The 17,828-nt window shown below is 50.0% G+C and overlaps 2 protein-coding genes across 7 annotated transcripts in view; one reads left to right on the forward strand and one right to left on the reverse strand.

The window, feature by feature from the left end:
* Nucleotides 1–1,994, forward strand: part of CHERP (calcium homeostasis endoplasmic reticulum protein) — a 19,929-nt gene extending 17,935 nt beyond the window's left edge. For all 3 annotated transcript variants that reach the window (XM_057709242.1, XM_057709243.1, XM_057709244.1), the window contains 2 exons: nt 161–255; nt 529–1,994. In XM_057709242.1, the coding sequence (XP_057565225.1) occupies nt 161–255; nt 529–722 (289 nt within the window). In that variant the 3' untranslated portion in view covers nt 723–1,994. The remainder of the gene's footprint in view (nt 1–160; nt 256–528) is intronic.
* The window catches only part of C15H19orf44 (chromosome 15 C19orf44 homolog), an 18,111-nt gene extending 393 nt beyond the window's left edge, over nt 1–17,718 (reverse strand). The window contains exons 1-10 of one of the 4 annotated variants that reach the window (XM_057709245.1): nt 17,610–17,718; nt 13,059–13,824; nt 11,390–11,711; nt 8,058–8,131; nt 6,938–7,355; nt 5,726–5,821; nt 4,138–4,304; nt 3,701–3,767; nt 2,510–2,591; nt 706–844 (exon numbers count right to left, since the gene is read on the reverse strand). In XM_057709245.1, coding sequence (XP_057565228.1) covers nt 841–844; nt 2,510–2,591; nt 3,701–3,767; nt 4,138–4,304; nt 5,726–5,821; nt 6,938–7,355; nt 8,058–8,131; nt 11,390–11,711; nt 13,059–13,823 — 1,995 coding nt within the window. In that variant the 5' untranslated portion in view covers nt 13,824; nt 17,610–17,718 and the 3' untranslated portion in view covers nt 706–840. Of the gene's footprint in view, nt 1–705; nt 845–2,509; nt 2,592–3,700; nt 3,768–4,137; nt 4,305–5,725; nt 5,822–6,937; nt 7,356–8,057; nt 8,132–11,389; nt 11,712–13,058; nt 13,825–17,609 lie in introns of those variants that run through there. The other 3 variants (XM_057709246.1, XM_057709247.1, XM_057709248.1) reach the window with 3 other exon arrangements.
* Nucleotides 17,719–17,828: the final 110 nt, after the last annotated feature.

Consider the following 17,828-nt stretch of genomic DNA (forward strand, 5'->3'; position numbering starts at 1 on the left):
CTGGCCGGCGAAGAGGATAAAGAAGGCGGCCAGAGACACAAAATGTGTGTGTGTGTGTCCATCTCATGCTGGTGAAAGCGACACGCTGTAATATTCTAAGTTTTCATTCCAATAAATGGGTCAGCTCTTTTTTAAAAGACGTAACCTGTCTTAATTTTAGTTCCTCAGCTGGTCTGGGTTCTAATTCAGCACCTCCTATACCTGACTCGAGGCTCGGGGAAGAAAACAAAGGACATCAGATGCTGGTGAAAATGGGTAAGGTTCCTGGGAAGACAGGACAACCCGCTCTGGGCATTCGGGGTTGGGGGTGATGAAATCAGAGAACATTCCAACTCATGAGCAGAACTTCTGAGCCTGCAGGGGTTTTACAGGGTGTTTTTCTTACTGCGTTAGTTGCACACTTATAAACTGCCTGTCTGCATGTTGTCCACCTGTCCAAATGCATTTCCATTCAACTTCATGTCAGGGTAAATGCACCACAGTTCCGGCTTCCTCTGGGTTGTAACCACGCATCCCTCTCTTCTTCAGGCTGGAGTGGATCTGGTGGCCTCGGCGTGAAAGAGCAAGGAATCCAGGACCCCATCAAGGGGGGCGACGTCCGGGATAAGTGGGACCAGTACAAGGGCGTGGGTGTGGCCCTGGACGACCCCTATGAGAACTACCGCAGGAACAAGAGCTACTCCTTCATCGCCCGCATGAAGGCCAGGGACGAGTGCAAGTAGGCGCGCTGCCGGCAGGGAGCCCCACCACTGGCCGGCCGCCGGCAGCGCAGGCTGTTGGACCCTTCTTGGCTTACTGGCAGTGGAAGATGAGAGGGACAGCTCAGTTCTCACACGGTCTCTATCTGTGGGGAGCGACAGAAGAGAAGGAAGGCTTCAGCAGGCCTCGTGACCAGCGCCACACTTGATGGTGCAGAAGGCCCAGGCCTCACCTGCAAACCAGCTCTAACGTAGCAGCAAGAGTCACGAGATGCCCAGCCAGCTCAGCCATGAGCTTATTTCCCTCTTGACACCTGAAGGAAGGGCTGTCTCGCATCTCCCCTCAGCCTGAGCTTCTTAAACCAGTGGGAGTGCGTGGAGGAGGGGTCCTGCGCGCACACGCCAGCCCAACCCAAGGGGTGGGCCCTCTCACTCTCCCACTCTCCCACTCTCCCATAGGTTGTGTCGTGAGAAAGCTCAGGCCAGGCACTGGTACTGCTCAATCTTCAAAAATGGAAAAACAAAACCTTTTTGATTTGCAAAGTTAAACAGGGTTTTCATTTTTACTCCACGTGGTTTAGTTTTAGAAAAAAGAATACTGATCTTGACTGATCCCCAGTGAGATAATTTGCAGCCTGATTCCTCTGAGACATACTGGCCCTTAGTTCAGTTATTTCAGCTGTTTAGCTGTTTAAGTTGAGGACTTTTTTATTTTAACGTTAGCCATTTGCTGTTACGTGCAGAAACAAAAGGTTGTAAGGAAACTTATCTGAGGCATCTTCAGGTCACGGAATGCTGACGCCCTTGGAGACTGTACCCTTAGCATCTCACCTTGTGTTTTTCACTTAGAGGAACCCCCACACCAGCACTCAACGTGCGACAGCCCGTTCACATCCAGAGTGGAGAGCGACCACCGGCCCTGCCTCCTGCTCTGTCACTTCCTTTGCCTGCCCCGCACTCACCCTCAATGAATGGGAGGTGAGGCTGGAGAGAGCTGCCTCTGCTGGGAGCCACTGGGCAACTGCCCGGGATTGGCCGTACTTGGCATCCGCGGGCAGCCTGGTGCGGTGCCATTTGTTTGTATAGAAACATTTTTGAAAACTTCTTTTCAATAAGATGCAAAATCCTCTCCAACTTTTCAACCTGATGTGATAAAATATTTGATTTTGTTCTAGATTTCCTGTAGCTGTGAATTGTTCAAACATGTCTGATTCAGGATAAAATGTAAACGTGTTGTTAACAATTTCTTGTGGATTTTACTGTTTTGCCTTCAAATAAAGACTTTTTTTAAAGATCTTTTCCTCTGTGTGTTTAAGTCAGTAGCGTGCTCAGGCTGAGGAGGGAGGAGGTGCGTCCTGAGTGAGACTTTGAATTGTGGAGTTGGGTCAGAAGCTCTGCCCTGGCGTCTCACGGGAGTCCCCAGTGTGGACGCCTGGCCCTGCTTCCTCATTAGTCATGGGGGGTTCTCACCCCCGCCATCTACCATAGCTCACTGGGAAGCCAGCACCTGCCCAGGTGGAGCTGTTCTGTGTGGCTCCAGACAGGCTGGCATCCTCTGTCCTGCCATGAGTGGTGACAGCTCCACCTGGGGTTGCATTTCCACTGTGGTGCATCCTCTTGGATGCTGGGCACACCAAGGAAATGGGCTGGGAGGGCTCAACTACTCTGCTAGAAAAGGCTGCAGCTGGGATTCCTCTCAGGTGAGTCCTGGGTACGACCTGCCCCCACCACTGAATGTCTCTTGGGAACTGAAGTGTGGGAGTCACAGCTGGTATATGGGACCAGCTCCTTAGCCCACAAGTCTGTCTCACCTCCTGGCGTTCACAGCTCCTTCTTCACTTCCTCCAGGGCCTCCTCCATGGTCAGCGGGGCAGGCCTGTGTTGTCTGATGTACTGTGGGGCAGAGGACACACAGAGAAACCATCACCACTGCTGCCTCAGTCTACTGAGGCTCTGGGTCCTGGAGATGGTGCCTGTGCCCAGGGGCTAACAGAAGAAATGATGGGATGCAAGGTGGCAATGCTGTGGAAACAAGAAAAGGGAACCCAAGCAGGCTCCCAGCAGGTACCTTGCAGGGGGCGAGCCCTGACTGAGTCTGAAAGGGAAGAGGGACTGCTGTGGGGGGGCGGCGCTACCTGGGGTGCCCGCAGAGGATACAGGTTGGGGAGAAGGGCTTGGGTGCAACTCTCAGGATGTTGGGCCTGGAACAGAGAGCAGGAAGCCACTCATGGGCTGTAGGCAGGTGAAGTGGTCAGATTGCTTCGACGTGCATCCTATCAGCCAGTGCACATCCAACAGAGGAACAAGTTAAAGGACTCCACAGGGGTGCAATCAGTCAAGTCCAGAATGTGGGAAACCACGGGACAACCTGTTTTCTTCTGACTAATAAACTTAAAGGAAGTAAAAGGTGGGGGAGGGGGCCAGACCTGTAGAGCAGTGGTTCTCAAAGTGGGTATGGGCCTGTGGGAGAAACGCCCACTCCCAGGCCCACCCTGCCGCCAACACAACCCCGGTGGTCAGGCCCTCAGGGATCTGACGCTACTCAGGGCTGAGAACCACTGCTCTAGATTAGGAGGTAGAAAGACGCCAAACAATCTCGATGTACAACTTTGGGTACCGATGAAAAAAATAGGAACAAAAGGTACAAATTCTATGAGATGAGCAGAAATCTGTAAACTGGATATCTAATGACATTAAGAAAAGTTACTTTGGTTTTGGTATCAGTATTATAATGGTATTGTGACTTTTTTCAAAGTCCTTATTTTTAAGAACTATATACTGAAATATTTGTAGATAAAATGATAAAAAGTCACCATGCAGAGCAATTCATATAGTATGATGCTTTTTCTGTAAAGAAATATGTTATTATATGTAATACTATACCTATTCCATATATTTTACACATTGTATAAAAAACATAAGATATATTGTACGTATACATAACAGTTTATGTTTTACATAGGAAAAATCTAAAGAATATATATCAAGTTGGTAATAGTTACCTCTGAAATTATGGAGAACTTTATAAGCTACATTATCTCCAACAAAATTTTCATAAAATAATGCTTTCTGTAATCAGACAAAAAAAAATTTTGCAGGGAAAAAGAGAGGTTAGGATGACATCCCTTGAGCTTCAGCCCTCAGGACTGAAGAGAGAGGCCCCGCCGGGCTGCCCATGGGAAGGGTCGGTGGAGGGACAGGACCCTCACTGAGGAGGTCGCCTTTGGTCTGAGGTCACACAGAGCCTGGGCTGCGGCTGGCTCTCGGTGCCCTCACCCCATACCAGCCCTGGTCACGGCCAAAGAGAGAACGGGGCTCCTTCCACAAAGACTGAAGGGGAAGGTGGCTGGGCCCCCAGTGTCCCCGCCGACCGAGGCTAAGCACGGGAAGCCGCCTGCCCTCTCTCTCCCCGGGGAAGGGGTAGCTGTGCCACGGTCACCTCTTTGGTTTCCTCCAGGGTGTGGTAGTGGAACGAGTCCCGGTCCAGGCAGGACAGGAGGGACGCGTGCAGGTGCCGGCTGGCCTCGATGAACTGCTGCGTCAGGCTCAGCTGCTGCTTCAGCACGTCGTTGAGCGCGAACACAGCCGGGCTGTACGCTGTCAGGGCTGCACCCAGCTCCGCGTCAGTCAGGGGTCCCCGGGGCGCCATCCCCCCTGGCCAGTCCCACGTCCTGCAAGGTCTCTGCAGCCCCCACCCCTGGGCTGTGCCGGGATGCGCTGGGCAGGTGCGACCACCTTCAGAAGCAGCAGAGGCCTCGCCTATTCTGTGCCTGTCTCTACTTGGTAGGAAATGAACTGCTGTCTTCACTGACTCTGTGTGGATCTCACATGCTCAGCTCAGCTCCCAGGCAGAACCAGAAGCCTCAGCCTCGGCGTACAACACAAGAAAAGAAAGCCAGTGACGCCTCCCCAAACTGTGCAACTTCACGGCGTGGATCTAACACTCCTGAAGTATACACTTAAAAATGGAGAAGAGGGGCTTCCCTGGTGGCGCAGTGGTTAAGAATCCCCCTGCGAATGCAGGGGACACGGGTTCGATCCCTGGTCAGGGAAGATCCCACATGCCTAGAGCCTGTGCTCTGTGATGAAACCACCATGAGAAGCCTGCGCACCTCAATGAAGACCCAATGCAGCCAAAAACAAATTTAAAATAAATAAATATTTTTAAAATGGGGAATAGGGCAAACTTTACACTATGAATTTTTAAACATGTAATTAAAATAACTTAAAATTTAAAATGCAATTAAAATATTTTTAACTAAATAAAAGTATAATTAAAAATAACTGCAATTGTTAAAAATGATCATTACTAAGACCATACAGTAACATGGAAAAAACACTGAGGTTAATATTACATTTTTAAAAAAGGATTTTTTTTTTAAAGGATATAAATGTTTCACTTATTACAACCAATATATTTTAATATCTTCATCTTCTAAAAACGTTAAGAAAATTGAAATGGGTGAAAAAGAACAGGTTCTAGACGGACCCTTGCTTATGTCGTGCGAGCCATCAGCAGCCTCACGGGGCCCTGGCACAGACTGGGTTTCCTAGGGTGACTGTCAGGCACCTTCCTCTCACCCCGGGCGGGGCTGGGCCTCCCCAGGGCTCCACGACTCCGCCACCCTCAACGAGGGAGGCGAGCGTCGTGCCCACGGGGCTGGGCCCTCGGTACCGCCTGAGTGTCTTCCAGAGAAAAGCTGCCTTGGATTCTGGACAATAAAGGCTCAGAGGAAAAAACACAAAATAAAGATGGCCCCGTGCAGGTGGAGGGTCATGGGTACGTTCCTGGTAACCTTCCCGTTTTGTCCAACATCAGTGTCCTATTGCAAGACCAGGTTCTGGGACACTCTGCCATCTGGGATCCCAGAAGTTGTGGCAGTTGCCTTGGCTGTGACAATCCCCACTAATGGATTCCCGGAACCCAGCACCAAAGCGGGGCCCACATGTCCAAGGGTGGGCGTGAAGTTGCAGGTAAAATGTGTCCAATTCACCTAAGGGACCCACAGGGCGAGCCGGGCTTTTACCTTCTACGGCGTCCGCGCTGATGACGTGGCTGGCGATGGGCGAGGGGTCCACGTAGGCGCCTCCCAGGGCTGGTCCGATGGCCGCCACGCCGGCCGCTGTCCCAAGGACAAAGGGGGAGGGGTGAATGGGCAGGATTCAGAGGAATGACTTTCTCATTAACAGGTAGATGCTGAAATAAGCTACATGAATCTGTCCTTTTCTCTTTCTGAACATGAGGGCCATCCTTGTTTTTTTAACATTTCTCCTTTTTAAAATTTCCCCAAACCTGCCTCTGCCTTTCTGGTAGGTTCTCCCCATTCAATACACAAGTCAGGTGAGCTGGTTGAAACGGTCACTGCAGCACAGGGCGGCTGACGACTGTGGCATCGTGCCCTTGCCCGGCTCTGAGGGCTTCGGAAAATCCTCTGGACTCTGACAGGCTCGTTTATTTAGGCTGCCTTTTTCCTCCCTCCTCTCAATGTCAGGCCTAGTCTAGGAAATCAGCACCACCAGTGTGTTACAAAAGCATCTCTTTACATTGCAGAAAAAAACAAACCAGAAATGCACACATTTGCTGCCCACAGGCTACATTGTCAGAAAGGCAGCAGGAGAACATAGAGAGGGACACAGAGGTTTCTGAGTCACAGAACCCGGATTTAAAATCCTCTTGAACACCTTCTAGTGATTCGACTTGGTGCATCTGACTGACCTTCCTCTCTGAGAAACGGGACAGGTGTGCCCCCGGCCAGGTGTGAGGTCTGGGCGGGTGTACGGCGAGGTGGGAGACATGGCAGCCCTTGCACCCCCGCGCTGGGGCCCCACATGGCTCCTGAGGACACGCTGTCCCGGAAGGCGTCTCCTGTCACCCCGGGCACTGCTGGGCCGTCCTGGCCACTGCAGGATGTTGAGAGCAGCCCTGGCCCCCACCCACAGGCTGCCCGTCACCCAGACCTTGCCGATGTCCCCTGGGGCCAGGATCACCCCAGCTGAGAACCACCGCCTTCGTCTTTGGTTCTGAAACCTCTCAGTGTTTTAGAGCTTGGAGGACAGTGGGGAACATCCAGGGAGCCCCCGTCTTCCATGGAAGAGGAAACCGGGTGCTGAGGTCCCCGCAGCCAGCGAATGACAACAGCCCAGACCTCTTGGCCCCTGTCACTTGGGGCCCCTGTCACTTGGGGTTCCTGTCGCTGGCCCGCCCCTCCCCCTTCCGCTCCTCGGGCCAACGTGCTTACCCTTAGCCCACTGGTAGGTGAAGGCGGGATCGGGGGTCTGCACAGCCGTCTCCTTCACCATGACTCTTGTAACACCCCTGGCCCGCTTCTTCCAAGACCTGGGAGTTGGTGGAGGAAGGTCTGTCTTCAGGCTTGCAGAAAATTCAGACCAAGTGGCCAGCATCCTGTTGGGACACTCCTCAGAATGGGCCGTCGACTCAGAAGCTGTCGGACTGGGGGATTTTTCAAAATCTTCCGAGTAAGCCGAGCTCGCCGTGCTGGCTGTAGGTTCCCCAGACGTCGACCCCAGGCTAGACGTGCCCTCGGGCCCAGGGGACAAGGCTGACCGCTGGCTCAGGCGCTCAGAGATCTCGCTTCCAGAGGAGGGGCCCCCTGCCCAGGGGCTTTTGAGGGATGCCTCTTCCTCCTGACCATCTTTCTAAAACAAAGGATGGCAGAGGTCACTGGAGAGTTTTGGAAAGCAACATGCTCAGAATGCCTCTGCGTTAGAATGAGGGCGCCCCAGGGGCCCAGCAGCTGAGGGGCCACACTGTCCTTCCTGGCTTTGGGCAGGCCGAGTATCGTGAGCCCTTCCGCACGAGCTGAAACCCTGCTGCATTTAGCACTGATGGTGCGAGCATGCGTATGTGGCACGTGGGTGAGATCTGTTACAGTGTCATTATTATGTATCATAAAAACACGCATTGGTCATGCAGTGGTTACTAAAACGGCAAGAATCACCACGGGGCATTAGAACAAGAGCGGGTTAGTGCACGTACTATTGTGGGGAGGCTGAAGCGGGACCTGCTTGAATCGTCTGATGCGTTAACTAGCTCTCTCCTGTTATCACCTACATCAGGGTCTCTACCCGTGGCAGGCTGGCATTTAAAACATGGACATGCTTTGCAGTGGGGGCCGTCCCGTGCATTGCGGGACACTGAGCATCTCCCTGGCCACCACCCACTGGATGCCAGTAGCACCCCGCACCCCAGCCATGACCACAGCGTCGCCACACATCACCAAGTGTCCCCTGGAGGCACAGTCACCCCCGGGGTGAGAACCACTGGCCTAAGGGAAACATAAGGGTTGCAAGCTGTTCTACCTAAAGACCGAAAATGAAAAATCAGTTCATTGTACTTACTTTCCGTTCCGAGTCTGATTTCTCACTGACAGCTGGAGCCAAATCATCAAGGGATAAAATGTTTATTCTAAAATCTGTAATTAAAAATGTAACATGCCAATATTTACTCATGTATTTACTCCACAAGTGTTTACTACCCTGTTGTAGGCACCGGGCTAAGCGCCAGGCACGGGAAGACCAGAAGCCGTGCAGTCCCTGTCCTCAGAAAGCTAGCCCAGGGGTCTGAGCGCTTTTTCTCTAAAGGGCTAAGTAGTAAATATTTTTGGCTTTTTGGGCTAGTCTTTTCTCTGTCAAGCTTGCTCAGCTCTACCCTTGTGCGAAAGCCGCCACGGGCCATGCGTAAACAAATGGGTGTGGCTGTGTCCCAATAAAACTTTATTTATAAAAACAGACAACTGGGGAATTTCCTGGCAGCCCAGTTGTTAGGACTCCTTGCTTTCACTGCCGAGGGCCCTGGTCAGGGAACTAAGATCCCACGAGCCGCGCGGTGGGGCGAGAAAGACAAAAAAACAAAAACACAGACCACGGGGCTCCCAGCCCCTGGCCTAGAGAGAGGAGACCATCACAATGCAAGGAACGATGCTTGGTGACAAGTGTGCTTGAGGTAGGAGGGATGGGCCCTCCGCTGGGGGAGTGAACCCTCGTCCAGGTTCTCATGTAAAGCAAGTGAAGGGCCCAGGAGCTCAGGCGAACGACCACTTTGTGGTGCCACCTGGCCAGTCGCCAGCACCCAAATGCCACAGGTGTGGGCGACTCAGGAGCAGGACGGCTGTGCGCAGTTCCGGTGCCCCAGCAGGTTTCTGTCCCGTCAACAGGAGCCCAGTCCTGCCTGGGAGGGGAAGGGGGATGGGCAGCCAGGGTTGGCCGGGATTCAAGCACGTGGCACAGAGCACAGGGGCTGTGTGTGGGGGCGACTGGGGGTGGGGGTGGTCCACACTGCGGGGGCGTCAAAACCCAAGCAGGTACATGACCCAGTCGTGGCTGAGCTGGGCAGACACTGAAGGGCCCAAGGTGTCTAGGGGCTTCACAGAGGGCACAAAGCAGCCGCGCTGGGTTGGAGGGATGAGTCTCCCAGAGGAGGCAGGATGCGATTGTAGGAACAGGCAGGGGACAGTCAGCAAGAGCAGACGGGAGCCAGGCCCTCACGCAGGAGGCACAAGCTGGGGGTGAGCGGGAAAGAGGAACCGTGAGCCGCCCACGCTCTGGAAAGATCAGCTGAGTGCAGGCCCAAACGCCAGGCTGCCCCGACAGCGTAAGACCCAGATCAAAGCCCAACTCGTCACTCCAGTACTAGGGGCTCGCCCCCCCGCCCCGAGCTCCACTAACGCTGCCAGTCGCCACTACACACGTGGCACTTAAGTCCAGAGACACGTTCATGGACAAAGCCTCTGAACGAAGCCGTCCCGGCTGGCTAGCGCCAAAGCACTGCAGAAGACTGTGGACGAGCGCGCAGGACAGTGTTGTCACTGGCTGAGGAATGAGATCATTGTCACGTCAGCCAACCATGACACGCACAGGCTCACCGTGCAGGAGGACGCCCCGAGGCACTCCACGGGCACTAGCTCACTAACACAGCTCTGCCTCACGTTACAGATGAGGAAACCGAGGCTCAGAGGGCCTGAGACTGCATGGCCAGAAAGGGGTGAAGCAAGGATGTCCAACCCAGGTATGCTGGACCCCAAACTCAGACTGGTACTCACTGCCTTTGTCGAGGCTGCATCCGGATGGGGGGAGGTGGGGCCTGGACACCGAGGGGGCTCTTGAGGCCAACAGTGAAGGCTGAGGGGCAGCCTGGATGGGAAGCCCAGGAGGGCAGGAACCCAGGTCCGGCGCCCCACCCACCAGCTCCGCCCACCTTCTCACCCACACCCACCAGGCTGGCTAGGACACCCCCTCACCAGCCCCTTGGGCCCAGAGATCCGAACCAACATCACTGAGGTGCCAAATGGCGTCGAGACGATGGTGGTCCCTGAGGGGGCTCAAAGGGGCCTCCTCACATCCAAGAGCCCAACCTACCACCTTCTCTGACCCTCATGAGGGTGTGTGGAAGGGACTTTGGTTGGCAGGCCCTCCTCCCTGCCCCCTACATGGTAGTACCTTGGCATCTTGGATATTTTGAGCTGCAGGAATCTGAGACACAGCAGGGGCTGCAAGGACTTCCTGACCTTCTCCCCTGAAGCGGCTCGTAAGGCCCTCTGGTAAGATGTGCTCTCCCTCTACCCGGAGGGAAGAAGCAACCTATGTCCAAGATGGGGGACACTGAGCAATTCCAGCTACGTCTCCCCTCATCTACTTCCCTGAGCTCATATCCTTTTGTCTCTCACATTTTCCCATGACTTTCCACTCCTCATCAAACCTAGCAGAAGGCATGATCACGTCTTCAGGTCTCCATTTCCTAACGAAGGCTCCTGTGGCACGTAACACGTACATTAAATATTTATTTAATATCTGAAACCTGTCTTTTGTTACAGAGCCCCAGCCAAGAACCTGGAAGGACACAAGGAAAAAGCTATTTCTCCTCCCCTACAGCTGATTTGTAGGCTACAGGTCATCCCGGCAACTTGGGGCGGGGATGAGTTTGTTTGTCATCACATTGCTGACACCACCATGCCTGGCACGTGCTGGCAGACGGCAGGCCCCCCAGACACAGTTATTTCACTCGGATTTGATGAAAAGATGCCCCAGAGGGGAGAAATCAATGTTGGTTGCATATCTTTTTTCTTTCTGCTCTTTCTTAAATACATACAATATTAAAATAAAAATCAAGTTGGGGACTTCCCTGGTGGTACAGTGGTTAAGACGCTGTGCTCCCAATGCAGGGGGCCTGGGTTCGATCCCCCGTCTGGGAACTAGATCTCACATGCATGCTGCAACTAAGGAGCCGGCAAGCCGCAACTAAGGAGCACACCTGCTGCAACAAAGACCTGTGCAACCTAAATAAATAAATAAATAAATAAAAACATGTTGAATGATGGTGAAATAATAAAAATGTTTGTGGCTGGTTAGAGACTGGTTTCTTTTTCTGAATTTAAAAAGGAAAGAAAGCAAATTTCTCTTTTACAACAAGGCAAATTGCATTGCCTTCCTCTTGCATGAGACTCTAGAAGGATTTCTGGTTTTGCTCTGTCATTGGGCGGGGTTACTAAAAGAAGGCTTTAAAGACAGAACAAAAAAATCTGACCTGGCCCCTCAACTAGGAAAGAAGGTCAGGAAGCCGAGGGTGTGACTCGCACCCCTCACGACAATACCCTGTGACCACCATGCCAGGGACCCTAGAGTCGGTCTCACCCTTCCTGCCCGGGGTGACAACTTTGCACAGGGACGAAGGTTACCGTGTAGACTGTCATCGGCAGCTTCTGAGGGAGACTCTTCCTGAGGCCCAGCCTCACTCCTTCTGGGGGAGGATGAGAGCTTGCTGTCCCCCACTGTCAAGGGCACAGCCTTTGGAAAGGCAGCAGGGACGGAAAGCGACGCTGTGCGGGAGGCTGTGTCCTCTGAGATGGGAGTCTGTGGGGAGCGAGTTCTCAAGCCAGCACTGCGAAGGCTCCCATCTGCTGACCGTGAGGTTGGCAGATGTGATGTCGGAGATGGCTTTGAGCTGGAAAGGTCCTTACTGGGCAGCGAAAGGACTCTCGGCTGAGTTGGGATCTGATCCTACTTTGGCAGGAACAAAAGAAGGGAAATTACCAAACATGCTACCTAAGTCCTTACCACAGGACTTCGTGACCGGTGGAGAGCAACGAGGCCTCGGTGAGCAAATCATCATCCCTCTCTGCCCCTTTCTCTCCTCTCCCCTCATCTCTGGAAGTCAAGGTATCGCATTTAGACGAGATAATACTGGGATCAGAAATACTCCACAAATAATCAGAAACATCACTTTGCTTTCAAATACATAGTTAATTACAAATTTTCTAAACTAAGGCCCCTGAGAATACGGGCCATCAACAGAGTCAAAATCAATACGCAGACTTTTGCCATCACTTCACACCAACTAGGATGGCTAGAATCCCAAAAAGTAACATGTGTTGGTGAGGACATGGAGAAATTGGAACCCTCATACACTGCTGGTGGGGATGTAAAATGGTGCACCACTGTGGGAAACAGTTTGCTCCTCAGTAAGTTACACACACAATTACTATAGGACCCAACACTTCCACTCCTAGATATAAACAGAAAGAATTGAAAACAGGGACTCAAACGGATACTTGTACACTATTCACAATCCCAAATGTCCAACAACGGATGAATGGATAAACAAAATGGGGTCCATCCATACGATGGAATGTTACTCAGCCGTAGAAAGGAATGAAGCACTGACGCACGCTACAATGTGAGTGAACCTTGAAAACATCGTGCTAAGGGAAAGAACCAGACACAAAAGGCCACAGGCTGTATGACTCCATTACATGAGATGTCCAGAAAAGGCAAACCCGCAGAGACAGAAAGAAGATTAGTGGTTGTTAGGGCCTGGGGGAGGGGGAAACAGGGAGTGATTACTCGGTAAGGGTTTCCTTTTGGGATGACGAAAATGTTTGGGAACTAGACAGAGGTGGTGGTTACACAACACTGTGAAGGCACTAAATGCCACTGGATTGTTCATTTTTAATAGGTTAATTTTAGGTTATGTAAATTTCACCTCAATTTTTTAAAAATGGAAATGCAGCCTTCCTAAGTTAGTGATTCCTGTGCGGTACCACCAGCAAGTAGGCATGGACCACAAATGGCAGCGATCACAGCTGGTGTTAGATCAGTCGTACCAAGTGGTGGATACAGTTACAAGCTTCATTTAGTGCAAAACTGCCTGGCGTGTCCCAAGTCCTGTCCCTTACAGACCAGACCAGCAATGGGTACCTGTGATTGGCTGAAACCCAACCTTTCTTCATCAAACACTTTCTCAAGTGTTTATGGGTGATGGCTCTCATCAAAAGTCTCTAGTTGTATGACATAAAGGTACAAATGCAAAGTACATACAAGTACAAAATAAATACATGCAAACCTTACCAAGACTAGTTTTGCTCGTTCTTTCTCACTGACTTTGGTGCGGGTGAAACCCTGACTCGTGGATGTTTCTTTTACGCTAGAAGAGTCCATCAAGCTTCCCAGCAACTCTTTCATTTCCTCTTCATCACTGTCTGGAGAATCCAATTTTCTAGGAGGTTTTTTCTCTTTGGGTGTTTGAAAATCCCTCTCTTTCCCAACATGTGTTTCAGGGGATATGTTTTCCACAGGTGCTTCTCTCTTCTTTAGAAACCTACTGACCTTCCCACTCGGCATGTCACTCTCAGGGACAGGAATTTCAAGGGCCTGTTTCTGGGAGGTTTTGTCTGTGTTCTGTGAAGAAAGGTCAACCGTCCTCCTGGGGGGATTTTCATCTGCTTTGCTAGGAAGCCTTCCCTCAGAGGTCTCCGAGTCAGATTCCACGTCAGAAAAACCCATCTGCATCTTCCGGTTCCTGATCTTGGTTTCTATCTGGGCCAGCTTTGTGAGCGCAGCGTTGGCCCTGACCTTCGAGGCAGTGGTTGAGGGTCTACCTGAAGAGGGCCGGGACCCGCCCCCCAGGACAGCGTTCTCTTTCGGGAGTAAGTATTTTCCACCCATAGTCTGGTTTCTTTTTAGAAATCTGCTCGGACCGGCTGCTATTTTGGTAAGACTTCTACTGATTTCCAAGTTTCGGATTGCTGCCATCTTTGAATCTTCTAAGGAAATATCACTGAAGTCGCCAAAGATATCATGCACGGGATGGTTGGTTTTTCTTACTGAAGCCATTCTAGGGAGCAAAGAAAGAAAACTTACAGTAAAAATACCTGATTTTCATACTGCACATTCAAATCTCTCAATGCCTCCACCACCGGGGAGAGACCATATCCCCCCTTTTCCATCTGGCCAGAGCTTCCCCTTCAAGCCAGATGATGACAACAAAAATAATAAGACACCTAATCTATTACCATTGAATTACCATCCAAGGCCAGGTCTTAAGTGAGACATGTGACATATTAAAGGCAAAAGACAGTGCATCTCGGGCCCAGCAGTGTGCCAGGTACTATGCTCAGAGCTACAGTATCTCATTTAACCCTCACTCGATCCTAGGAGTCAGTTGTTGTCGTCCCCCTTGCATAGAGGAGATGGAAGAAATGAAGGCCCCCAAGGGTTAGGTCACCTGGCCAGTGAGTAGCAGAGCCAAATTCAAAGCTCAGGCCAGTTCCAAAGACCCCGCTCACCCCTACAGTGCCTCACTGCCTCTCCAGTCGCCCCACCTCTACTCTGAGATCAACTCCCCAGTCGCACCCCAAGTCCGATCTCCTCCTTTATCCAAGTGTCCTCAACTCTCTCAAAAAGATCTGTTGAAACACAATCTGTATATGTAATGAGCTCCCCAGAAATCTTATTTTATTTAAAGTGTGAGAACCACTGCCCTGGGAGCGGGGATGGGCGCTAGAGACAGACACAGACCTCCAACCAAATGTCAGCCAAATGCTGTATGTGTGTGCTAGTGTACAGTATTTGGGGGAGAAGAGCCAGAGTTTTCATCATATTCTCAGAGTTCCCATGTACCCCTGAAAGAACATGAACAACCCACTGCAAGATTTACCAAGGTTTCAAAAGATTTTAAAAAATGGAAAAATATAATATGTGTATGTTTGCTACAGGCCCTTCAGTAAGGAACTTGGCAAAAGCAATGAAAATGTGGGGACTTCCCTGGTGGTCAGGTGGTTACGACTGCGCTTCCAATGCAGGGGGCTGGGTTCGATCGCTGGTCAGGGAACTAGAGCCCACATGCCACAACTAAGAGTCCATGTGCCACATCTAAGACCCGAAACAGCTAAATAAATAAGTAAATATAAAAAAAAGAAGAAGAGAGAAAGAAAATGTGAAATGTACAGACCCCGTGACCCCACAATTCCACATCTGGGAATTTACCTACAATTACATTCTCAAATGCACATAGAGATATATGTTCAAGGAATGTCTTGGTAGCATTGTTTGTACTCATCAGAAACCTGATCCCATCCACAGAGGCCCAGCGAAGTTCAGGTGACCACAGACAGACAGTGGAATACTATGTAGCCGTTAAAAGAAATGGGGGGGATCTGTGTGCGTAATAATGTCTCCAGCATAATAATCTGTGAGGCAGGAAAGATAAGATGCAGAACCACACTTCAGCTCCATACTGTTTGAATATTTTAGCAAGGTCATGTGCTACTTTTATCAAAAAAAAAAAATTTACTGTGAGACCCAAAAAAGCCTTTTTTCCCCCACTCTGTCCACTTGGAAAACAACCTTATTGGGATTGCCAGATTAAATACAGAACACCCAGTTATTTGAATTTCAGATGAATAGCAAATAATTTTAAAAATATAGGCATGACCCAAATATTTTTATCTTAAAACGTATAATGTTCCAAATATTTTTACACGAAAAAATTACTTGTTGTTTATCTTAAATTGAAATTCAACTGGGTGTCCAGTATTTTGATTTGTTAAACCTGGCAACCCTACGTCTTATACACCTTTCAAAGCAGAGTCCAAATATTTTGTGCAAGGCAAAGCATTTAATCCAGACCCTAGCATTCTGTACAAGAACAAATTATTTCACTGTCTGTTTCTCTGACTAGTGCGCTTGCTCAGTCATTCCCCTCTTAACCACCTGTGTACTAAGAGTGGCCAGCACAGGCCTGACCACCAGAGTCAATGAATGAAAAACCACACGCAAAAGAAACAGTGCAGAATTCCTAGTGTGAGTGATCCTGGTCAAGTTACTTAACCACTCTGTGCCTCAGCTTGCTCGTCTGTAAAAAGGGAATAATAGGATTCCTATATTCCTCATTGGATTCCTATGTTCAGTGTTGGGCATGAAATAAGCACGCAATAAATTTAAGATAGCAATAATAACGGTATTTGGACTATCTGCATAACAGACTAACTTTTAGCTGGAAGGACGTGGTGAAGGGGTAGTAGAAAGCACTGGAATAACATCGACAGCTATCTTTGTGAATATTTTTGTTGCCTAGGCTCCAGAGATGACTTGGCCCAGGCCATTTTGTGAGTCAGAGGGAAAGCTTGACCACCAGGCCAGGTTTTCTGGCATCTAGTTCTTCTGAAAGTTTCCCTCGGTTTAAAAATAAAATAAAATCAATCAATCAATAACTTTAAAAATTAAATTAAAAAATAAAAAGAAGTTAAAAAAGAAAGGGAGTCCCCTAGTGGCCTAGTGGTTAGGATTCTGGGCTTTCACTGCTGCGGCCTGGTTTCAATCCCTGGTCAGGGAACTGAGATCCCACAAGCTGCATGGCATGGCCAAAAAAAAAAAAAAAAGTCAAAAATGATTAAAGGAGTAAATTTTATGTCATATACATTTTACCACAACTAAAATAAATATTTTTAATTAAAAAATTTTATTGAAGTACAGTTGATTTACAATATTGTGTTAGTTTCAGAAATAGATGTATTTTTAAAACACACAATTAAAAATAAACCAAGAGGCCAAAGATATGAACAGATACTTAACAACAACAACAACAAAATACAAATGGCCAATGAGCACATGAAAAGATGTTCAACATCAGCCATGAGAGAAATTCAAATCAAAACCACTATGAGATCTCACTTTACACCCACTAGGGTGGCTATAATCAAAACCACTGAAAATAACAAGCGGTTGGCGAGAGTGTGAAGAAATTGGTACATTCATATCCTTTTGGAGGAGACTGTAAAATGATGCAGTTGCCAACCTGGAAAACTGTCTGGCAGTTCCTCAAAAAGTTAAATATAATTACCAAATGATGCAGCAATTCCACTCCTATGTAGCCCAAGATAACTGAAATGCATGCAAATGTTCATAATAGTTCTTATTCATAACAGACAAAAAGTGGAAACAACCCAAATATCCATTAATTAGTGAATGGATGAGAACTGAGGTCCACCCATAAATGAGATACTATTCAGTAACAACAAAGAACAAATAATGACACACACAACTTGCATATACGTCAAACACACCATACGAAGGGAAAATACCAGATGATGCAAAAAACCACACCCCAGCATAATTCCAGTTAAAAGGATTGTCCAGGAAAGGTACATCTATAGACTCAGAAATCCCATCAGTGGTTGCCTGGGGCTGGGGGTGGTAGAGCGGAGATAAACTGCAAAGGGGCAGGAGAGAGACACTTGGGGTAACTGACAAGCTCTAAAGCTGGATGGTGATGTTTGCAACCACTTGGTAAATGTACTAAAAACAAAGGGAGTTGGACGCTTAGAAGGGGTGAATTGTATGCTATGCAGATGGATTACCGATAAAGTTATTAAAAATAAACTCAAATTTGAAAACACAGGCGTCGCTCAGACCGTCGGGCTCTTCCCCCAGGCCTGGAGCGACCCACATCGCACCACGCTAGCCAGAGGGCCCCAGACCGGTAAACTGAGGCGTGAGGCGCCGGGCCGCCCTCCCGCCGCCCGACCTGCCCAGCTCCGGAGCGCGCCCTGTTTCCCCGCAACTCCTCTCCCGAGCCCGGGCATCAATAGTCCGGCCACCGCCCAGCCAGCCCCCGCCAACCTCCTCCCACGAAGTCCTTCCGCAGAGGTCGCCGTCGCTCTCGGCTGGACACTCGCGCCAGGGGGACCGTTGCCCCCGGCAACGGCGCCAGGGCGAAAGAGACTGCATCTCCCAGTGCACCCCGCGTCCCGAGGACCAATAGAGCTCCAGGTCACAATCGCGAGGCGTCATGGGAATGATAGTTAGGGGGCGGGCCCGGCGTGCACCGCGCGTCAGGTC

The sequence above is a fragment of the Hippopotamus amphibius genome, chromosome 15 (assembly GCF_030028045.1).
Source record: "Hippopotamus amphibius kiboko isolate mHipAmp2 chromosome 15, mHipAmp2.hap2, whole genome shotgun sequence".
Lineage (NCBI taxonomy): Eukaryota > Metazoa > Chordata > Mammalia > Artiodactyla > Hippopotamidae > Hippopotamus > Hippopotamus amphibius.